Source organism: Mobula hypostoma, chromosome 13 (genome assembly GCF_963921235.1).
Source record: "Mobula hypostoma chromosome 13, sMobHyp1.1, whole genome shotgun sequence".
NCBI classification, from domain to species: Eukaryota; Metazoa; Chordata; class Chondrichthyes; order Myliobatiformes; family Myliobatidae; genus Mobula; species Mobula hypostoma.
Window position 1 is genome coordinate 41,693,377 of NC_086109.1, and position 24,690 is coordinate 41,718,066.

At 43.5% G+C, this 24,690-nt stretch overlaps 1 protein-coding gene across 2 annotated transcripts; it reads left to right on the forward strand.

Moving 5' to 3' along the window:
* Positions 1–720: 720 nt before the first annotated feature.
* LOC134355949 (1-phosphatidylinositol 4,5-bisphosphate phosphodiesterase delta-4-like) lies at positions 721–19,492 on the forward strand. Of its 2 annotated transcripts, XR_010020231.1 has the most exons (3): positions 721–820; positions 4,029–4,174; positions 18,918–19,492. XR_010020231.1 is itself a non-coding variant. In XM_063066489.1 (2 exons), the coding sequence occupies exons 1-2, from the start codon at positions 15,652–15,654 to the stop codon at positions 19,151–19,153; spliced, it is 300 nt and encodes a 99-aa protein (XP_062922559.1). In that variant the 5' UTR covers positions 14,957–15,651; the 3' UTR covers positions 19,154–19,492. The 2 variants fall into 2 exon arrangements, 1 of the variants encoding a protein (XP_062922559.1); XM_063066489.1 differs by lacking the exons at positions 721–820; positions 4,029–4,174 and adding an exon at positions 14,957–15,715.
* The last annotated feature ends 5,198 nt before the right edge of the window (positions 19,493–24,690 follow it).

Here is a 24,690-nt window from a genome sequence, read left to right on the forward strand (position 1 = left end):
GACGTTTGGTCTGAACAGCAACTGAACCTCTTTACCAGTCTGCATAGTATTATGAATTGAGTTGCTGGCAAATGATTAGCTGAATAGATATTTGCATTAACAAGCAGGTGTATAGGTGTACTTAATAAAGTGGTCATTCACTGTACTTCTGAGTATCTTTTGCACTTCTGTAAGGTTTAGGTAGAATTAATAAGGAGAAAGGGGACTCTGACTTGAATACTGGCGCTGACTTCCCTGTTCCTGGGTGATGCTGAGTTCATCTTTCTCTTTTCGCGTCTCATTCACGACCTCCTTCTGTCTCTTTACCTCGCTCAAAGAAGGAATTGAGGCCAGTCTTTTAAAGATTAGCTTTATTTATCACATGTATATTGAACCATTCAGTGAAATACATCATTTTGCGACATCGAACAGCACAGTCCGAGGATGTGCTCGTGGACAGCGCACAAGTGTCACCACGCTTCTGGTAACAATGTATTATTCCGAAAATTCACCAACCTGAACCTCTTTGTGTGTCCTTTGTTTTGCAATCTTAAGACATTCCATCCAAATGATATTTTTTGTTTTCTAATCTGTCACAATGTTACTTTGTACTTTAGTGAAAAGCCACCTTCCATGGACTGTCGTTTAACGTGATCTATATCTCAGTAGCAGGGTGTCCAATCAACTGGTATTCATCACCACACCCATCCATCATTTAACCCTTTCTTTCCCCACCATGCAGGAGAATGCATCCTCTGTCCTCTGGGAACTGAAAGTCCGGACAGCACAAGCCGTCTCCCGTTTCTGCAAGATGGCAACAACTAGAGACAGTTCAATAACTGTAAGTGTTTATTCTTGTCACATGTACCAAGATGCACTGATAAAACTTTGTTTTCCTCTCCGTCCATGTAGATTGTTTTATCACATTGAAGCTGTACATGGGAAAAGCAATAAGAGAATGCAGAATAAAGTATTACAGTTACAGAGAAAGTGCAGTGTAGGTGCAAGGCCATGATGTGATAGATTATGTGGTCAGGTGCAATTTGTAGTGTACAAGAGAGGCGTTCAATAGTTTTGTAACAGTGGGAGAGAAACTGTTCCTGAGACTGATGGTACATGCTTTCAGAGAGATTGTTCAGGGTGGGTGGGTCTTTGATTATGTTGGCTGCTCTACTGAGGCAGTGAGAGCTGTGTGCTGAATCCATGGACTAGTTTCTGTGATATGTTGAGTTGTGTTCACAGCTCACTGCAGTTTCCTACATTCACGGGCAGAGCAGTTGCCGTACCAAACTGCGATACGTCCTGGATAGGATTTTTTCTACATGATGTATTGAGAGAAATTGGTGAGGGTCAAAGGGGACTTGTTCAATTTCTTTAGCATCCTGAGGGAGGAGAGGTGCCGGTGGGCTTTGTAGCCATGGTGTCTGTGTGCTTGGACCAGAACCTTCAAGGTCTCAGAAGAGCCTAAAGGGCCTTGTGTTCCCTCGGATTGAGACATTGATATCTCAGTGACACCAGACATCTTGGTGCTTGTTCATTTTCGATGAAGAGAGCTGGGCTTTGGGTAACTGATTGCTACCATATAGACAATGACATTCGGCCCAACGTATCACAGGTTATCTCATGATACACAATGCTCTTCATGAAAACAGAGACACAAGGGGCAGCAAATGCTGGGACGTGGAGTGCTAAAACTGGCAGAACCAGAGGTACTCAGCAAGTCAGGCAGCATCCAAGGACAGAAATGGATGGCTGAAAATTTGTGTTGAGATCATTCTGCTGAATAGATTTGACTCGACCTGCTGAGTTTCTCCAGCAGTTCGACTTTGCACATGGTGAAACAGTCAATGTGTGATTGTCGTATACGATGAGAGTAGTTCAGCTCCCTGCCCTCTCCCCTGCAGCTTTTACCCTTCTCCACTTTACTCTCTGCTCCTGTCCAACTTTTCCCTTTCTCACCCTTACCCTTAAATTGTCCCTTCCCACCCCCCCGCCCCACAACATCTGTGGCCATTTCTGGCCTTCTTCTCCCCTCCCTTTGCCTTCTCATGCCACCTTCCACCCCCACTTCATCTTTGCCCTCTTCTCATCACCTTTCTTGGAACATAAAACATAGGAGCAAAATCAGGTTATTCGGTTTAGCAAACCTGCTTCGACATTCCATCATGGCTGGTCTGTTATCCCACTCAACCAAATATTGGAGCCTTCTCCATGTAACATTTGACGCATAGGTTAATCAAGAACTTGTCAAACTATGCTTTAAATATATCCAGTGACTTACACTGTACAGCTGCCTGTGGCAAAATATTAGATTAGATTATGAGGACACGCAGTCCTCTTTTATTGTCATTTAGTAATGCATGCATTAAGAAATGATGCAATATTTCTCCAGTGTGATATCACAGAAACACAGGACAGACCAAGACTGAAAAACTGACAAATCCACATAATTATAACATCTAGTTATAACAGTACAAGCAATACCGTAACTTGATGAAGAACAGGCCATGGGCACGGTAAAAAATGTTCAAAGTCTTTCAGAAGTCCCACATCTCACACAGACAGGAAGAAAACTCTTCCTGCCATGCCCGACCACAGTCTGACTCTGAGTCGTCCGAAAACTTTGAGCCTCTGACCAGCCCTCTGACACCGAGCACCATCTCTGCCGAGCGCTTCGAACACGGCCCCGGCAACAGGCAATAGGCAAAGCCGAGGATTTGGGGCCTTCTCTCCGGAGATTCTCGACAGCACAGTAGAAGCGGCAGCGAACCGGGCATTTCAGAAGTTTCTGCAAAAGTTCCTCCGTGCTTCTCACGGCTGTCTCCATCAAATCAGAATTGTGCACGGTACCCTATTTAACAAATACGATATCATTTCACTGGAGAGGCTGCGCGCACTGCGTCGCACCGCCATCTTCTCCTCCCGCCTTTATATTCCACAGATTCACCACCATCTGGCAAAACAAATTCATCCTCCTCTCTGTTATTAATGGATGTACCTCAGTTCTGAGGCTGTCCCCTCAGGTTCAAGAGTTTCTACTTCAGGAAACATCCTTTACACATCTACGCTATGACAATATTTAATGTTTGAATGAGATCCCCTCGTTCTTCTGAATTCCAGTGTGTATGGGCCCAGAGCCTTCAAACGCACCTCAAACATTAACCCTTTTCTCCTGGAATCATTCTGCTGAGCCTCTGCTGGACTCTTTACAAGAACGTTACAGCAGGCTGTTCAGCCCTCGATGTTGTGCCAACTTATTAACCAACTCCAAGATCAATCAGAAGTTAGAATTTTCACTCAACCATTATTGTTCCTCCTCTCTCCTATTTGTTGTGCAGTGGATGTTCAGCAGGTTGCTGCCTGGACTTGTTCAACCCATCCTCATATTGTCTTCTGAAGATAGGATGAGTGAATTGTGCACAGTACCCTATTTAACAAATACGATATCACTTTAGGGTAAAGAAGCATGAGAGGTAACTTGATAGAAGTTTACAAGATCATAACCGGCATTGATTGAGTGGATACCCAAAGGCTTTTTCGCAGGACGGAAATGGTGAATAACAAGTGGAGTAATTTAAAGTTATGTATAAGAGGTAAGAAAGGTTTATTTTACAGAGCCTGATGGGTGTGGTGAACAACCCCAGGGATTGATAGAGATATATAAATTCGGTACTTTGAAGAATCTCTTAGAGTCGTATGGATGATAGAAAAATTGAGTGCTACTGTAGGAGGGAAGGGTTAGTTTGTTCTTGGAGGAGCTTACCGGTTTGCACAATATTGTTGGCTGAAAGGCCCATAATGTCTTCAGTCTCATTCAATGCAATTTCTTGACCTTCCCGTACATTAATAAATTTCCCCTTCTCTCCATTGCTCACCCCTACCTTCCTAATTCTCAACTCCTTATGCCTATCTCTCCAGTTTCTCACTCTTGACTTGCCCGCCCCATCTGAACCCCCACTGGTCTTCCTCTTCACTACCCTGCATCCCACCCTCCCCTTCCCTGACAACATCTCTTTGACTGACACTTCCTCTCTGTTCTCCTCATCAAGGATGAAGGTTTGAAAGCCATGCTCAGGGCATACAGAAGATCAAATCTGGCTCATGGATGAAGTCCCGCTTTTACAAACACCAGGATGACTGTCAGACAGTGTGGTACAATTCCGAAAAGATCCTTATGTTGGCTAGGAATCAGTCTGTGAGTACTGACAAGTGTTGGAGGGATGATGGGAGAGGGAGCATGTTTAAAGAAAGTTTACAATAGTATTTGTCCAGAGCAACAACCGTGCCTGTGATTATGGCTCCATGCTGAAGCCAGTGCAGTTTCTACATCAAGGCACCAGTATACATTTTACTTATTTCATTTGGAGAGCAGCGTGGAACAGGCCCCTCTGGCCCATTGAGCCGTGCTGCCCAGCAAACCATCTATTTAACACTAGCTTAATCACAGCACAATTTACAAACACCAACTAACCTCCCAACTAGTACGTCTTTGGACTGTGGATGGAAACCGGAGCACCCGGAGGAAACCCACGCACTGACAGGAAGAACATAAAAACTCTTTACAGATGGGTTACAGGTCCAAGCACCCATGTCCCAAGCTGTAATTGTGTTGCACGAACCACTGCACCCCTTGACCTTTGATGCTGTCTGTGTGGAGTTTGCAGCTTCTCCCTGTCACTGTAGGGTTTACCCTGGGAGCTTCAGTTTCCTTCCACTTATTAATAATTGGTTTATTACTCTCACACATGATGAAATACAGCGAACAACTGTGCACTGAAATGGACCTTGTTTTTTTGTAATTATGTTCTTTCTTCAATACATTGCATATAATTTTATTTTCTAAGGAGTGCTACTGATCTGATACTATGAGCCTGTGATGCTGCTGCAAGTAAGTTTTTCTTTGCCCCAGTTCACGCATGTACTTTACATATGACAAGAGATGTCGTACAAGGGAAAAACACCAAAGTGCATAATATACACTCAATGGCCATTTTACTAGGCACCCCTGTACACCTGCTCATTAATGCAAAGAACTGATCAACCAATCACGTGGCGGCAACTCAGTGGTGAAGAGGTTCACTTGTTGTTCAGACCAAACATCGGTGTGGGAAAGAAATGTGATGTAAGTGACTTTGAGCATTGGTGATTATTGGTGCCAGATGGGGTGGTTTGAGTATCTCAGAAACTGCTAATCTGGATGTTCATGCACAGCAGTCTCTAAGGTGTACAGAAAATGATAACATCCAGTGAGCAGCAGTTCTGTGGGAGAAAATGCCTTGTTGAAAGTGACAGTAACTCAAATAAATGAATGTTGTAACAATGGTATGCAGAAGAGACTACAAGTTGAATCTTGAAATGGATGGGCTGCGGTAGCAGAACACCACGAGTGTCTATTCAGTGGCCACTGTATTAGGGTACAGGAGCAACCTAATAAAGTAGCCATGGAGTGTATTTGTCACTTGTCCATTGAGACATACATTTTGCATCAGTTCACGTCGTGGTTTGTGAGATCTTAAGTAAATCTTTATTCTATGAGAAGACATTGCAAACGTCTTAGAACATCGGGCTGTGACTGTGCTTGTATTCTTGAGCTGTTATATCTTCTGCCCAACAGGAATGGGGAGAAGAGAGAATGACTCGTGTGGTAGGATTTCCTGGTTATGTTGGTGGCTTTAAAGGCCTTTAGGTTAATTGGCCACTGTCAATAGCCATTAGTGGGTAGGTTAGTGGTAGAATAAAGGGGATGTTGAGGTGAAGCTGTGGAGAGTAACGCACGCAAAATACTGGAGGAATTTAGCAGTTCAGGCAGCATCTGTGGACAAGAATAAACAGTCAACATTTCAGCCAAGACACTTCATTAGGATGGCATAGTAAGGGAGCAAGAGCCAGAAGAAGAAGGCGAGAGGAGGGGGTGGAGTGGTTAGTGGGTAGATGTGTGAAAGGGGATGAACTATGAAGCTTGGAAGTGATAGATGGACGAAATCTCTTTAATGTCACTAATGTATCTGCCTTTACCACTAGTGCTGGCAGTGTGTTCCACGCACTCACTGTTCTGTGTAGTAAAAAAAACAACCTCTGACATGCACCTTATACTTCCTCCAGACACCTTCAAATTATGCCCTCTCGCATTAGCCATTTTTGCTCTGGGAAAATGTCTCTGGCTATCCACTCGATCAATGCCTTTTATCATCTTGTACACTTTTATTGTCTTCTCTCATCCTCCTTCAATCCAAAGAGAACACTCTACTTGCTTAACCTATCCTCATAAAATATGTGCACTAGTCCAGACAGCATCATTGTAAATTTCCTCTGAACACTCTCTATTGCTTCCACATCCCTTCTATAATGAGGCGATGGTGTGAGCTGCTTCACGAGGTGGGAGAGGGCATGAGCTGAAAATAGGTAAACACAGGAGGACTATGGATGTGAGTTGGTTGTGTTCCAAACTTGCAAGCAGATCCTATATTATAACACAGGAGCTTTGATAAACATGGCATTTACATCTTCTCTTGAGACTTTGATCTGGTTGTCCTAGAGCATCAACATGCACAAGAATTGTCATATGTCAAGAACAGTGAGACATTTCTGAATGCCTCACTGTGCACCAGTCCCTCCGTTTATTAATCTGCTGAGTGTCCCATCTCTTGTTCTGAGGATTCTGTATGTCCTTCTACAACTAGATCTTCAACTTCCCAACGCAGTCCCCTTTATTGTCATTTAGTAATGCATGCATTAAGAAATGATAAAATGTTTTTCCAGAATGATATCACGAAAACACATGACAAACCGACTTAAAAACTAACAAAAACCACATGATTATAACATATAGTTACAACAGTGCAAAGCAATACCGTAATTTGATAAGAACAGACCATGGCACAGTAAAAGTCTTAAAGTCTCTCTAAAGTCCCATCATCTCACGCAGACGGTAAACCTCCAGCACCGCCAACTTGCCGGTGCAGCATCCTGGAAGCATGAGACCACAGTCCAATTCCAAGTCCGTCCGAAAACTCCGAGCCTCCGAGCACCGAGCAGCATCTCTGCTGAGTGCTTCAACCCCGGTCCCGGCAACAAGCGATACACAAAGCCGAGGATTTGGGGCCTTCGTCTCCAGAGATTCTCGATCGCACAGTAGCAGTGGCAGCGAAGCAGGCATTTCAGAAGTTACTCCAGATGTTCCTCTGCGCTTCTCACGGCTGTCTCCATCAACTCCGGATTGTGCACGGCCCCTAGTTACACATAATCGATATTCATTCGGGATGGCCGCACGCGCTGCGTCGTGCCGCCATCTTCTCCTCCTTCTCTGCCATCCAATTTCTGAATGGACATTGAAACTATGAACACTACCTCACTACTTTTTTAATTTCCGTTTTTGCACTGCTTAACTATTTAACTATTTTGTATACATATTTAAACTTGATATAATAAGCGGTTTGCTTTCCATATTATCAATATTGTACTGCTGCCACAAAGTTAACAGATTTCACAACATATTCCAGTGATATCAATTCTGATTCTTATTCTGGGTATTGTGAGAAGTTTTGATGCCCTTAGGTAATAAGGGATTTGGTAGCATTGGAGGCTTTGGACAGGGTCCAGAGGAGCATGGGAGTCAACCCAAGAATGAAAGGGTTAACATATCAGAAGTGATTGATGGCTCTGGGCCTGGACTCACGAAAGTTCAGAAAAATTAAGGGGATCTAACTGAAACGTATCAAAAATTGAAAGGCAAGATGGAGTGGTTTGGGCAGGATGGTACCTATAGTCGGGGAGTCTACGAGCAAAAGATACAGCCGCAGAATAGAAAGACATCCCTTCTATTCTGAGGAGATGGAAAAAATTTTCTTTAGCCTGTGGGTGGTTAATCTGTGAACTTCATTGTTGTGTGACGGACATGGACTGTCCCTTTAAAAGAGGGAGAGGGAGAGAGAGAGAGAGAAAGAGAGAAAGAAAGAAACTAACCACAGTACTGCTGCCTGCTTCTGGGTTGCTACGGTGAGAGAGAGGTGGAGTTATGTGATGGACAGTTCGATGTTTACAGTTCCTTTGCAGCATTTATTTAAGCAAGGTCAGATGACTCTCACGGACAGAGAGTGGAACACCGGTTAAGACGACCGGTCAACGAAAGGAAGCCAGTGACAGGAGAATCACTGGGTGGAACTTTCGAGTGTCCACAAGGGTGGGTTGAGGTTCGATCAGTGGCTATCACGGTGCGGAGAAGGGCTGACCCGGTGGAGGCTACTGGTGTGTCTACCCTTGCCTGGGTGGTAGTGCCCTCGAAGACGGTCCCCTTTGTAATAAGCTACGTTTCGCTAACTCGAGAGTGAATTCGGAGTCTGACGACGGAAGACCAACGGCACCTGTTTATTCGTTCTTCTCCTATTGTGGATTTCACCTCGGCTTATAAACACCTCTCTCCCCCCAATCAACTCCGTGCAGTGAACTGAACTACCTTACATTACCATGGTAAGACTGTAAATCTTGCCACCCGAGCTTGAATGAGTTTGGGAAATATATTTACACACACACACACACACACACACACACACACACACACACACACACATATATATATATATAGAAACATAGAAAATAGGTGCAGGAGTAGGCCATTCGGCCCTTCGAGCCTGCACCGCCATTTATTATGATCATGGCTGATCATCCAACTCAGAACCCCGCCCCAGCCTTCCCTCCATACCCCCTGACCCCCGTAGCCACAAGGGCCATATCTAACTCCCTCTTAAATATAGCCAATGAACTGGCCTCAACAGTTTCCTGTGGCAGAGAATTCCACAGATTCACCACTCTCTGTGTGAAGAAGTTTTTCCTAATCTCAGTCCTAAAAGGCTTCCCCTCTATCCTCAAACTGTGGCCCCTCGTTCTGGACTTCCCCAACATCGGGAACAATCTTCCTGCATCTAGCCTGTCCAATCCCTTTAGGATCTTATACGTTTCAATCAGATCCCCCCTCAATCTTCTAAATTCCAATGAGTACAAGCCCAGTTCATCCAGTCTTTCTTCATATGAAAGTCCTGCCATCCCAGGAATCAATCTGGTGAACCTTCTTTGTACTCCCTCTATGGCAAAGATGTCTTTCCTCAGATTAGGGGACCAAAACTGCACACAATACTCCAGGTGTGGTCTCACCAAGGCCTTGTACAACTGCATTATATACATATATACACAAAACACTGCTAAATTTGGATTTACCTGGTTTAAGTTACTATGTTAAGTAGTTACTAATAAATAGTGGTTTTAACATCAAAATCAGACTCTGGGTGTGTTCTGCAGCTGTTGGTTCATTTAAACCGTTACACGTACGTAACAGTTGCAGACAGTCGTGGACACTAAGACAATGGGTATCTTTAAAGTGGAGGTTGACAAGAGCTTGACTATTCAGGGCGTCGAAGGTCATGGGGAGAATGCAGGAGAGCTGTGATTCAAAGAGCGAAATAAATGAGCCATGAACGAATGGTGGAGCAGACACAATGGGCCAAATGGTCTAATTCTGCTCCTCTGTCTTATGGTCTTTCAGGAGAAAGTGAGAGCACTTGAAGTGTTGTATTATGTCAAAGATGACGCCAATTTTATTGTCATCTGCACAAGTCATGTACGCACAGATGTAATGAAAAACTTAACTGCAGCAGGGTCACAGGCATAGCACATCAGATAAGCAACGTTCACTGGAAAAACATAAATTGAACATAATTTATACAGAATTCCTACAAAAAAGAAGAATTTGAACAAAATAAAGAGAATTACCAACGGTTGTATCGATTTGTTCAAGAAACAAATGGTTGAAGGGAGGTAGCTGTTTGTGAACCTGGTGGTGTGGGACTTCAGGCTTTTGGACCTCCTGCCCAGTGGTCTCAGTGACTTGATGGTGGGATCTTTCATGATGGAATTTGCATTCTTGACGCAGCACCTCCTGTAGACACTACTGCAGGTGGGGGAGGGATGTGTTTGTGTTGTCTCGGGCAGGGTTCACTACTCCCTGCAGCTTCTTGCATTCCTTCTCATTGGAATTGTCATAAAAGACTATGATGGTACGAGTCAGGATAATTTCATTAGTACATCTGTCGAATATTATTTGATGACAATCCAAACCTCCTTTAACTCCCAGGAAATTACCGACACTGCTGTGCTTTCCTGATGATTGCATCAATGTGCAGGACTCAGGACAAGTCACGACGAAGGAGTTTACAGCTCAGATTTACTGGAAGAGATAAGATACTGTCTGTGGTGGCATTTTCAAGGCTTTCAGGAAAACAACTGATTTTGTTTCTAAATGGTGAAGGTGTTGATGAAAGGTTGACTATTTTCTTTGTGCATTCACTGGCACATCAGAAAGTTGGAGCATAAGCAGTCCATTCAGCCCATTGATCCCTGCTACTATTTGTGCTCCATATGAGCATCCTTGCATCTTACCTGCACGCCCTCCAATTGATTTCTCCAGCCTCCTAATTCTTTGACGTACAGATTGCTGAGCAGACTCAATGGGCAAATGGCCTGATTCTCCTCCAATGTCTTATGGTATTATGGAGAGCATTCTAAATGGTTGCATTACTGCCTTGCTAAGGATGTGCCACTGCACAGGGTTGGAAAGAATTGCAGAGACTGAAATTTAGCCAGCTCTGTCGTGGCCACCAACCCCTGCACGATGCCTTTAAAAGGTGACATCCATCATTTAAGATCCCCACCACCCAGGACATGTCTTTTTTGCATAATTACAATCTCTGAGGAGGTGCAGGAGTCTGAAGCCTCACACTCAGGTTTTCAGGTAAGATCCCAGGAACACAAATTCCATATTCCTGCTCTGTTTTGCACCTTTTATTCATTTATTTTTGTAACCTGTTCTGTGATTGACACCTTGGTTCCAGTGGAGCATTGTTTAATTTCACTCTACGTGTGCACGGATGAATGACAATAAACTGATACTTCAGCTGGATCATTTCAAAACATAGTTATATTGAGATAGTACAGACGAAAAAGCAACAACAAAATGTAGAATATGGTTACAGAGCAAGTGCAGTGAAGGTAGAAAATAAGGTGTAAGGTCAGGACAAATTAGATTGTGAGGTCAAGACTTCATCTCCAACATACAAGCTCCATTCAAGAGTCCTATAATATAGAACATGGGACATCACAGCACTGTACCATCCCTTTGTTGTGCTGTGCTTTTAACCTGGTCTTAACATCAATCTAATCCTTTCCTCCCACATAGCCCTCCATTTTTCTATCATCCATGTACCTGTCTAAGAGTTTCTTCAATGTGTATTCCACTACACCTGGCGGGGTGTTCCACTCACCTACTCACCACTGTCTGTATGAAGAACTTTTCTCTGACATTCCTCCCTCTATTTTTCTCCATTCACCTAAAAGGTATGCCCCTTCGTATTAGTTATTTCCACCCTGGGAAAATTTGGGGAAATATCTCTGGCTATAAATACTATGCCTCTTATTATCTTGTAGACATCTATAAAATCACCTCTCATCCACCTTCACTCCAAAGAGAAAAGTCTTGGCTTGCAGAACCTATCTTCCTAAGATGTGCCCTCCAGTCCAGGCAGCATCCTGGTTAATCTCTCTGCACCCTGTCTGAAACTTCCTTCTCCAAAGCTTACACATTCTTCCTTTAATGAGGTCACCAGAAATATGACAGTGGGATAGGAACTGTCGACCTGGTGGTATGTATTTTCAAGCTTTTTTTTATCTTGATGGGAACGAGGAGAAATGTGCATGTTTGGGGTGAGAGAAGTTCTTTACTATATCTTTTGATGTACATGTGAGACAAAATTCTGGATCCGCTGGTTAGGGAGCTCTATAGGCAGAGAATAAAGAGCTGACATTTCAGGCTGAGATGCTAAATCAGGACTCCTGATAAAAGGTCTCAGCCCAAAACTCTTGACTCTTCATTGCTCTGCATAGATGCTGCCTGACCTGCTGAGTCCCCCCGGCATTTTAGGGCGTCATGGCAGTGTGGCGGTTGGCATGACGCTATTGCAGCTCACAGCATCAGAGTTCGGAGTTCAGAGTTCAATTCCGGTACCGTCTATAAGGGTTCGTAGTTTCTCCCTCTGCCATGTGGGTTTCCTCTGGGTGCTCTAGTTTCCTCCCACAATCGAAAGACACACTGAGGAGTTGGTTAATTAGTCATTGTAGATATCCTGTGATTATGCTGGTGTGAAATAGGTGGATTGCATTGCAGACTGACTCTTTGGGCTGGAAGGGCTTGATCCACACTATATTTCTTAATAAAACAATAAATGAAGAATATATTGTGTGTGTTACTCGAGTATTTGCAAAATTTCTTGTGTTTATACCTCTGAATCTGAATCTTTTGTTCTTACCTTGCTGCTGATTTACTCCCCCCACCACCCCCACAACTGCCACCCCTAGACTCCTGTAGTCTCGATCACTAACGTCCAGTAGTTGAGGCCAGGTCACCAGTCGGAGGTCAAGCAGCAGAATGCCATGGAGATGCCCACTGACCACTGCTTAACCATCAGTTTTAAAGGCAGGAACCTGGACCTGGTAGCCACCGACACAAAGGAGGCCTGGCACTTGAACTATGGCCTCAGCAAACTGAAGAACTGAGACTCCAGCTTGAAGAAGAGGGAGTGACTGGATTAGTATCATTCGCGATGTGTGCCAGGGTTGTACCGAGAAGAGAGCTGCCCTTGTCCGTCCTCACACTGTGTAGAAGGTCAAAGGCAGCAGGCACTTGGGGATCACCTTCACCCCCTCCACAAGTCACGTTTCCTGACATAAGACCATAAGGCAGTGGTTGTCAATAATTACTTACAATCAACTTTTATGTTTTAAAAGGTTATATGTACTCTATTTATAATACTGTGTATAATATTTATACATTGGGCATTAGTGAGATCCTTGTGACTGAGGACAGACTAGTGAGGTTTTAAATACCTGTTGCAATTTAGTTAAAAATAATTGAAGAGCACCTCTTTTTGCAAAATCAAGATGGTTACAATGTTTTGATGGCAGATGAACGGATTGACTAAAAGCACATTCATCTAGAAAAGTGATGGGAAGTCCAATTAAAATCAATTTTGCTTTCTCCCGGAGCTGCGGAAAATTACTGTGAATATAGATAGATAGATAGATATACTTTATTGATCCCGAGGGAAATTGGGTTTCGTTACAGCTGCACCAACCAAGAATAGAGCATAAGTATAGCAATACAAAAACCACAAACAATAAAACAACAATATGCAAACTCTGCCAGATGGAAATAAGTCCAGGACCAGCCTATTGGCTCAGGGTGTCTGACCCTCCACGGGAGGAGCTGCAAAGTTCGATGGCCACAGGCAGGCACAACCTGCCATTACGCCCAGTGTTGTATCTCGGTGGAATATGGCCGGAGTCCAACAGCAAAAAGTTCAATATCCGGTCTACAGACACATTCCTCGATCGTAATATGACCAGGAGTGCACCATCCGTTGTTAACCAGAACAACAAGCCCCCAACTCCTTTATGCTTACCACTCTCAGTGCACTTCCAGTCAGCCCGAACGGTCTGGAAGCCCTCCATGGAAAAGATTTGGTCGGGTATGTCCTCGTGCAGCCCCATTTCAGTAAAACACATAACACTGCACTCCTGAAATGTTCTCTGACTCCTGGCTAGCGCCGTCAACTCATCCATTTTATTACCCACCGAAATCCTCTTCTCCATAAGTCTCTGTTGTTTCAACCCAGTCCTCTTTCCTCGCCTTTGGGATCCCCCTCTGCATCCTCTGTGTGTTTTCCTCCAGATTTCAGCAGGGTTGTCCGCCGCTCTGTCTGCTAAACCGGGCGGCATAAGCGCAATCAGCTGGTCCCTGGAATAAACAATGCGACCATACTGCTGCCCTGCTAATGAGACGTATCCGAATGTAACTAATTCCAGCGCTAAAAGCCCAAATAAAACACTCTCCACCAGCATGTTAGAGAGGGTGCAGCTTCAACGTGTTACCGTGAAGAAAATACAACAAATAACGTAAGTAATATCGTAAATAATGTAATATCACTAGAATCCAGAAATTTTGCCTGCTGCATTTGAATTTTGCTTCATTATCTCACTGTGCAACTTAATAAGATATTCCTGCAATTTAGTGTCAATGTCGTTCACATTCTCCTGAATTGAATCCACCACCCAATTTGGTATATGCATCTCCAGCAGGTCTGTGAACCGAAATTGCATAGCAGTTTGCAGTAATCTCAAATGATCAAGATACAATCAGATCATCATCTTGCAATTCTATGCTGAGTGGCCAGTGAAGGAGATTGCATGAACTCAATGTCCAATATTGCTACTGAAAAATGTAAGTTTCACAAGGAATAGCCTCCTCTTTGCATGATATAAAATTGCTATTTTTTACTTTTAAATGTTGGTTTAATAAACTCAATTTTTCATATTGATCCGACAGGTAAAATATGTCAGACTTGGCAGCAGCAATTTGTTCTCCAAGATGCTTATCACTTAGAAATGCTACAATACTTCATTTAACAATGCAGCGAAGAGAATTACCTTTTCATAGCCATCGGACCTCTGTATGCATTGGAAGCCATTCATAATCTTCTTCATTTCCCTCACGAAGTTGTCGAGAAAGACAATTTTGAAATGCAATTGATTTGAAACAAGTTTTACAGAAACAAGGAGGTCATGCAAATATTCTCCCAATATTTTTGTAAACGTTGAGTGTGGGTCTTCAGTCTCATGGACCTCCTTTTTGATGGTAGCAAGAGAAGAGGCATATTCAAAGTGATGGGAGTGCCTCCTTTTAGTGTCATCGCCTTTTGATGAAGTCCTTGATGCCAAGGAAGTTAGTGGCAATTATGAAGTTCTGTCGCTTTTCCCGATCCTGTGCAATTGCACCTCCATATATGAAGTTTATGCAACCAGTCAAAATGTGTGGTACATGGCACATTGATTGTAGTCACATGTAAGATCATAATGAAATGGATTGTGAAGACATGAATCCATTTTATTGTACTGGGGGAAGCTGGTTACCATGATATGCTGAGCTGTTTCCTCGACACTTCATTTTCTTGTAGTCACGTGCTGGATTGCAGTGAGGTAGATTGTGAAGTCATGAATCAATCTGACTGTACTACAGAACTATTCAAAGGTCTGATAACTGCAAGGTAGAAGCTGTACCTGACAAGTCCATTCCCCGCTCAGCTGAAGACGGCTGTATCTTCCTACCTTTTCTCTGAATTACCGTTCGAAGCTGTGACCATATTCCCTTGGGACAGGCAGGCAGTCCTGAATCTGACCGATGGAAGTCTGCGCACTCACTGTGCTGATGGTCCTCGGATTAACGCCGGGTGTGTCTACCATTGTTTTTGGCTGGTTGGCTCGCCGGAGGTTTAGTGGGACGGGCCAGCAAGCTGGACCAGAAATTGAGTGGCTGAGTGGGAGAATGGAATCTGTAGTCAAGAAGCCAGGAAGTGAGCGAAGGATCTCCGTGGGGGCAGAGGTCAGCTGGGGAGTGGAAGTGACAGAGGAGAGGAAGGTCAAGATGCGAAAGGGGACAGCCAAGATGATTCCGAACAACAAGAAGATTCAGGCAGGCAGAGAAGTGGACTGGGGCGACACAAAGGCAACAGAGGGGCTTCCGGAGTTAGAACACCGTTGTCTGAAGATAGGACAGTCAATCAAGAAATTGAAAAGATGAGTCCTTATATTTCATCAAAAACAGATGTCTGGAATCTCAATTCTTATGGAGTAGATGAAGGTAAAAAGGATTATATAAATAGATCTGTCTATGTTTGCTTGAGAGAGTTTGAGAAATTATACGTATTGGCACAAATGTACATCTGTGGTCTTCTTCTTCTGTAACCCATCCACTTCAAACTGACACATTCAGACATGCTTTTCTGCACACCACTCTTGTAATGCATGATTATCTGAGTTACTGCCATGACCCTGTCAGCTTGAACTAATCTGGCCATTCTCCTCTGACCCCTCGTTCACATGGTGTTTTTACCCACAGAACTGCTGCTCACTGGATGTCTTTATTGTTTATCCCATTGTTTTCTGTAAACTCTCGATACTGTTGAGTGAAAATCCCTAAACAATATTAGTTTCTGAAATAGTCAAATCACCCCATCAGGCATCAACAATTGTTCCACGGTCAGAGTAACTGAGATCACATTTTTTCCTCCATTCTAATGTTTGGTCTGAATAACAGCTGAACCTCTTTACCACGTCTGCATGCTTTCATTAATTGAGTTGCTGTCACATGATTGACTGATAACATTGTTGTATTAACAAGCAGTTGTATAGCTGTACCTTATAAAGTGGCCATTGAGTGTACTTTAAGTATCATTTGCAATTGTGTAAAGTTTAGGCAGTATTGGTAAGTACAAAAGACTGTGACTCAAAAATGAATGCTGATTCTGTTCCTTGCTAGTGCTGAATTCATCTTTCTGTTTGCCATCTCTTTCTTGGCCACCTCCTCTCTTTTTACCTCTCTGTGAACTAATCTAGGCTGTCCTTCCTGATGAGGGGAGTCACTCTGTTTGGCAGGTAAGATTTGTGGTTGTGAAACAATCTCAGGTTCTGGGGCCTCCTCTGTGTGGTTGTAGAAGATGACTCTGGAGCTGCAGGAAGTGGTTCTGACAGCTCCCTGTTAGTGCTGAATTCATCTTTCTGTTTGCCACCTCTGTCTTGGCCACCTCCTCTCTTTTTACCTCTCTGTGAAGTAATCTAGGCTGTCCTTTTGAAGATTAGCTTTATCACATGTGCATTGAAATAGTCAGTGAAATGCCTGATTTTGTGTCAATGTCCAACACAGTCTGAGGATGTGGTTAGTGGGGGGGGGGGGCAGCCCACAGTACTCAGACCAACATAATACGCCTACCATTCACTAACCTGAACCCGGACATTTTTGGAATGAGGGAGAAAACCATAGCACCCGAAAGCAACTATTCCAGTCATACAAAATTCTTTCAGGCATTGGTGAGAATCGATCCCCAATTATGATCTTTGGCACTGCAAAATGATTGCGCTAACCACTTGGCAATAGTGATACCCTAGCTGGTAACTAATAGAGGGAGTTCTGAACTCTTGCTTGATTGCAACAGGTCTTGGTAACCATGTTCAACTGAGCTTCTGGAACGACTCAATGAGGAGGTACCAGTTTCTTCCAATTTCCTGTCTTGCACTCTTCAAGGAATTTCTAAATGGGGAAAATATTCAGAAATCAGTGTTGGAAAATACTTAATTCCTTAAAGGGTAACTTGCAGACTGAGTAGGTGGTAAGGAAGGTAAAGGCAATGTTAGCATTCATTTCAAGATGACTGGAATATAAAATTATGGATGTAATGCAAAGATTGCTCGGACTGCTCTTGGAGTGTTGTGAGCAGTTTTGGGGCCTTAGCTGGGAAAGGATGTGCTGGCATTGGAAAGGGTTAATAGGAAGTTCACTGGAATGATCCTGCGAATGAAACAATTTACATATGAAGAGCACTTGATGGCTCTGGGTTTGTACTGACTGTGGTTTAGAAGAATGAGTGGGGGAGGGGATCTCATTGAAAATTATTGAATATTAGAATTTTAGATATAGTGGACATGGAGAGTATGTTTCCAATAGTTGAAGAGTCGAGGACAAATGGGCACGTACTCAGAATTGAGAGACATCCCTTTCGAACAGAGATAATGGAATTTCTTCAGCCAGAGGTTGATAAATCTAAGGAACTGATTGCCACAGACGGTGGTAGAGGTTAATTCATTGGGAATATATGAAGTGAAGGTGATGGGTTCTTGATTAGTAAGTGGTCTTTGTTTACATTGCAACCATCACTATGTTTCGAAGCTTAACACGCAAAATGCTGGAGGAACTCAGCAGGTCAGGCAGCACCCATGGGTGTGAATATTGCGTCAACATTTCAGGCTGAAATCCTTCATCAGGATTGAAAAGGAGGCGTGCAGAAACCGGAGTAAAGTGGTAAATATGTCAAAGCCTTAGCAGCAGTTGAATATTCAGGTTCCTTCAGTTAGTCCTGACAAAGGGTCTCGGCCTGAAACGTCGACTGCACCTCTTGCTAGAGATGCTGCCTGACCAGCAACTTTTATGTGTGTTGCAGGGATTTGGTTAGCTTGGATTTAGTTACTATTTTAAGGTTGTTACAGCCAGGGGTGGTAATGGAGACAAGTTCCCGTTATCTATTAAATGTTCCCAGTGGTATGTGCCTCTGATAACCAAATCCACCTGCTGGCATTCATCTGTGGCTTTGCTACCAAGCCCGGCGGAACCACTTCTACTAATGTGAGAAGGGGCAAAGGAGAGTTACTGTGGCCTTAAAATCAGTCACTTTCGACAGTTGAGGCTCATCAACTGTGGTTGGCAGCTCATCAAGGAGAAGGAAAAGTCTGATCTCAAAACTCTGCTGCCTTGCTGCTATACCCATTCATGCGGAATGCTTTGGGAGTAAACCCTGAGGGAAAGATCCGGAACTGGAATACTGAGTTCATTGCTGACTAGCAACTTCTGTGATGCTTCTGGTACCAAACTATCGGTGTCTGCCTTTGGATTCATCAGATGTGTGGAGAGGGGAAGTTTGCTCTCTCTGTGGCGCTGCCCAGACTTGCGTACCTCGACAGCTAGGACACAACATCCATGGTCAACTCTGACTGACAGAGGCCCTCATCATCACCAGTAGTGAAGGATTTGTGCTACAGAAACATAACTGGTCATTGTAAATTGTCCTGTGGTTCGGCTAAGTTCAGTAGGTAGGCTGTTGGGCAGTGCTTCTCATTGGGACAGAAGGACCTGCTCCATGCTATATTTCTAAATAAATAATGAGTAAATTGTGTGTGTTACTCTGAATTCCCAGGATCAGCAGAATCTCTTGTCTTTTTGAACCTGAATCTCTTGTTCTGATCTCTGCTATTGTTTTTCTGCTCCCCCCATCCCCATCCCTGAACCCCTGCAGTACTGATTGACAACATCCAGGAGTTGAAGCCAGGTCATCAGTCAGAGGTCAAGCAGTGGTGCACCAAGGAGATGCCCACCAGCATCTCCTTCACCATTGTCTTCAAAGGCAGGAAGAAAAACGTGGACCTGGTAGCCGTCAATGCTACAGAAGCCTGCCTCTGGATCTATGTCTTCACCAAATTCAAGAAGAGAGACTGCAGCATCAACAAGAGAGTGCGACTAGACCAATATTGATTGCGATGTGTGCCAGGGGTTACACCACGGAGGGAGGGTGCCACTTTGCCAATTGTCTTCTCTAACAGTGGCTCTCGAGTCTGCTCCCACCCTGTGTAGAAGGTCAAAGCAGAAGCCACATGGGAATAAACTCCCGTCCAAGTCATGTTTCCTTACATAAGACAATAATGCAGTGGTTGTCAATATTTTTGATACAACCTGGATGTTTTAATAGTTTCAGATCACTAGTACGTGTTGTGAGATTTGTTAACTTGGTGGCAGCAGTACAATGCAATACATGATAAAAACAAGAAAAATAATTGAATTACAGTAAATATATATGTATATTCAGTAGTTAAATTAAAAATAGCAATGCAAAAACAAAAATAATAAAAAAGTGATGTAGTCTTCATTGGTTCAATAACCATTTAAAAATCTGATGGCGGAGGGAAAGATGCTGTTCTTGAATTGCCGTGTGTTTGCCTTCAGGCTTCTGTACCTCCTTGTCCACAGAAACAATGAGAAGAGGGCATGTCTGGGTGATGGGGGTCCTTAATACTGGATGCCCCCTTTCTGAGGCAATATTTTTTAAAGATTTCTTGGTATACTACAGTGCCTTGTACCTATGATAGAGCTGACTAATTTTACAATTTTCTATAGCTTCTTTTGCTCCTGTGCAGTAGCCCTACCCCATTCCAGACGCTGATGCAACCTGTCAGAATATTTTCCACTGTATATCTGTATAATTTTAAGTGTTTAGGTGACAAACCAGGTCTTCTCAAACTCCTAATGAAATATAGCTACTGTCTCACCTTCATTCTAGCTGCCTCAATATGTTGAGACCAGGTTATATCCTCAGAGATATTGACACCAAGGAACCTGAAATTGCTCACTCTTTCCACCTCTGATCCCTCTGAGGATTGGGTTGTGTTCCATCGTTTTACCCTTTCTGAAGTCCACAATCAGTTCTTTAGTCTTCCTGACACTGACTGCAAGATTGTAGCTGCGACACCACTCTACTTGCTGGTATATCTCTCTCCGCTACTCCCTCTCATCACTATCTGAGATTCTGTCATCATCAGCAAATTTCTCAACGGCATTTGAGCTGTGCCTAGCCACACAGTCATGGCCTTCGAGAGAGTAGAGCAATTGGCTAAGCACACAACCCTGAGGTGCGGCAGAGTTGATTGTCACTGAGGAGGAGATGTTATTACCTATTCGCACAGATTGTGGTCTTCCAGGATAATGTTGAAACACGTTTGTGGGTCTGGCAAGAGATACAGAAAGCAGTCTCTGTGAATAGGTACAGTATATTAACCATTTAATTGCAAACAGTAAAAATTCACCAAATATTCCTGTCCCCCAAGTTAGACACTATAAATTCAAATATTCAACAAGCATACTTAGTTAAAAGTGCGCGAAAGCATACCTTCCCAATCGTCTTGCCTTACACAAAGTAAGAAGAGAGCAAGCCCCTTCCACGTGCTATTTTATATACCCAGGATACTTGAAATGGGACACAAGTAGAAGAACCAGCTGCAGTTTCTAAGCTAACATATCACAACAGAAGTGACATTTGACAGTTAGAATAAGGAACATCCCCAAAGAACAAACCTCCCTTTGAAAGTTGCAAACGTGATGATCCAACCCTCAGTCCAGCATAACTCTCACGAACTTCCAAATTAAGTTATATATAAAACACAAGAGTACAATAACCCAGTTGTTACCTCCCAGTATTCTACAGTAGTCCACCAGCCTCCTTTTGCCCCAAAAGTGTAATAGAGTGTAATAGCCAATGAGATGGTCTCCCACTTAATCTTACACACTGATTCTTAGATGTGATCAACCAGGTGAGTGATGTTACCCAATCCATCAGGAATGTAGGTGCAGCATTCTTGACCAATACCAGTTCAAGTGTCACCTTCCTTTGTGAGCAGGTAATTCAAGGCCATCGAACAGTTCCCAGACAGTCTGGCTGTACCATGCTGAGAAAGGCTATCATTTGAAATACCCTTTTTTTAAATAAACCTGTTACCAGACAGCATAGGCAAGGTGTTCACCCAGGGCACTAGATGGCATACATATAGCACCACATATCAAGCACGACACCCTGTGGGAATAATAGGTCGGCCTAGCAACTGCAGATCCAGTAAGTGCCATTCAGCTTCCAACATGTGCCCAACTTCACAGCAAAATTTGCTAACAAGTGCCCAGCTTCACAACAAAATTTGGCATACACAACCATCACAGATTACTGCTCCTGCTGACACTTGCCACTCACCTTATACCTTGTACCTGTACTCAACATTCCACCTTCACCAACACTCCCTGCCAGGTGGGGAAATCACTTGAAGGGTCAAGATGTTACAATTGTGTAAATGGTATGTAGGGAAATACGAGCCCTTAAAGCACTTGCTCCAACAGGGTTATTAAGGCTCAAGTTCCTTGAGGCTGTTAGCATACTCTGGGTTGCGGTTGCTGAGTTAGACTACTGCCTCCCAGCTCCCCTCAAGCAGAATGCCAAAACTGGAGAAGCCAGATAATTTGCCCGAACAGTTTTTTTTGGTCATCGAAGCGATTGATATCAGTGGCATCCTTTCACTGATTTAGTAAGGAGTCTTCATACAAATTCAGCAATCTGACTCATTGGTTCAGTGTACAAATTCAAATGCCATCCAGAAGGATTTTCTACAGGATCTCCCTCCACAAATCAGCATTCACCACATTGGTATTCTGTGATGCAGGAAGATACAAATACACTTAGTCCTGATTTGTCACTGGATATTTAAAAAAACACAGCAATGACAAAACTACCAGAATTCCTTCCCAAATGCTCAATTCCAACTGAGTTGTGGGCATTTCATATGCAAAATAAAGTTGCCCAAATTACTACCCAAGTTCCATATGGCCAGTATGAAAAGTGAGTCATCCCTAAAACCAAGGATACGGGGAAACAAGTAACAAATTAGAAACCAAAGCATAATGCCCAGGCTGTACAACTTCAGTTCATTTCTCACAGAGAAGGAGCACATTTATCAGAGAAAAACTGATAAGGAAAAAGCAACTGGGCAGGGACCAACACATTCACAGAGTCTCTTAAAAAAAAGTCCACACACACACACACACACACACAAGCAAAGTGACATGTGTGGCCTCATCTCACATTTCTCCAGATTCAAATCACTCACACTCCATTTATAGGACGAGGGTTGCAGGTCAAACGACGCCCTACCGACACCAGTGAGGCCTGAACCACTGCTGGCAAATGTTAGCCAGTAGCCTTTGGAGTGAACCCTGAAGGGAAGGTAGGAGTCTGGCAGAGAACAAAAGGAACCCATATCTACCGAGGTCTTGATGAAAGACCCTTCCCCCTCAACAGTCTCCCTTTTTCGCTCCTCACAGTATTTACATATTGTATAGAGGGTGGGGATAGAAGCCTCATTTACCTGCTCCTGTGGCACCCCAGCATTAAGCAACTGTTATGTAGCTGGCAACAATGAATATCAATCGAGACAGGTTATATAAAAACAACCAAACATCCATTAAACACGGATAAACAATAAAAAAAATGAAAACCTTAACCAGAAGTTAACCGCTATGTGGCCGTTCAACAAACCGTCACTCGGCACTGGTTCTTAAAGTGTTAAATGCGAAAACAGTTCTTAAAGCAGTAAAGTCAGATATAGTTCTTAAAATGGTAAATTCGAAAGGCCACCAGATTTACACATTCAATTGGGAGAGACTTCTCTGGAGAAGGATTTCTTCATGGACGCGACTTTCCTGCTGGTTCAGTCCGAAGGATTCACGATGCAGTAAATAAACAGTTTAAAACAACTGATTTTAATTTCTTTTAGAGAGCAAACCTTGCATGAACTCTTTGTTCTTTTGGCAAGAGTTATCTGCGATGCAGGTCACTACTCCTTCAACGAAGACTCAATGAGGTCGATCCTTTGTGAAACTGCCAAACAATACCGGCTCCTCTCAATCCTTCGGGTCCTGTACTTCAATAAAGTCTTCACTCTCCCTTCTACTGCTGGAATAAGGTACATCAACACATCTAGCAAAAATTTCCCGTCCAGTAATATTGTACCTTGCAACAGAACGCAACACTCCGTTTTAAAAATGAAACTGCATCATAAAAACAAATACGCAACAGAAACGGAGACACAGTAGGTTCTAGCTGGACATCTAAAAACCATTACATCATTCTCACAAAAAAAAATCACAGATCTCCCTGAGGCATGTAACACAACACTAAAAAGAATTTCTTTACAGGACATGTGGGACCTCTCTTCCCCCACCCCCCGCATCCTGTCTGCTTATCTAACTTTTGTACCTGGTTACACGCAGCCTATTCTCCATTCTCTAAACCTTGCAGTTATTGAATGGTTGTACTTTTCGTATAACCAACAGCTGGTGCTATTAAAAGACAGCACTTCCTCTTTTATTGGAAAAATCACCAAAGGAATCATGTGTCCTCCCATTCCAGGAGTTAATTCAACATCCTCTGGTGGGATACCACTGTCACGGTATATTTCTGTGATAACAGCCCACTGGTGTAGAACTTTAGAGCCCTCCTCTACTCTGCTCCATTCTGCTTGGAGTTTTATATTCCATTCAGCAAGAGTGGGATAACCAAGTTTAACTGCTGCCATTACCCGAATCCATGGTGATGCATTGTGCTCAGGGGAAGCAAGCAGTGATCTCAGGGTGTTATTGCATGTTGGGACATTATTTATTAGTTGGGCTCACTCTGGCGCTGCCCTCAGCGCATCCCATAACCTCAATAAGCATGCAGCCAAAGTCTCCCCAGCCTTTTGTCTGCACCTATCCCCTAATTCCCTGAGCTCTGTTGTCTCAAAGGTCTCCATTACACCATCTCCAACATATTCTGAGCCTCCCCCTTCTCCCTCCTGAAAGGAAGAAGCACCAGTACATTGCCCCCGATGGCAGGTGTGGGAATGCGTAATCCCTGGCCTGGCCCGTTCTGTTTCAGACACACGTGGGAGAGGGTGATCATCAAAGATTAGACCAAGTGGTCCACGCTATTTTCATCATTTTCATCTCTCCCACATTTTCATCATCCAGCCAGACATCCCCATCTTCCAGCACCACAGTGGGATCATCACACCCTCTCAACATGGCTCGACCCTTAACAGGATCAGGTTCCTAACTGGCCCTTCCAGCCAACTCCAAATCATGTACTTTCATTAACCAAATATCTGTACATTTGTATCTTCGAACTTCATTCCCCTACTCTGAGCCATCAACAGCGATTCGCTCAGAACAATGCAGCGCTGACTGAGATCTTCCAATTCATTCTTAAGGCTCGCTATCGTTTTATACTGATGTCTCACAATTGTTGCAAACAGCCAACAAGCATCTGACAGTTCTCTTTCCTCACGGGAAAAACCAGCGATTTGATTATAGAAGCAATGTTTCATCCCCGCTTCAGCCCCTGTGAAATCTAACTGGCTCTGGAATGCCGATTGGTTGGACCCATCAGTAAGTTAGCGAGACTTCCAAAGCCTGCGCTGCTATTTGTCCACCCTGGGACT

Excerpts from the sequence above, each read along its gene's own strand:
- LOC134355949 (XM_063066489.1), top strand. The coding sequence starts at position 15,652 with ATGAGTCCTTATATTTCATCAAAAACAGATGTCTGGAATCTCAATTCT. Across the intron at positions 15,716-18,917 it reads TTCTTATGGAGTAGATGAAG|TACTGATTGACAACATCCAG; the intron begins GTAAAAAGGATT and ends GAACCCCTGCAG.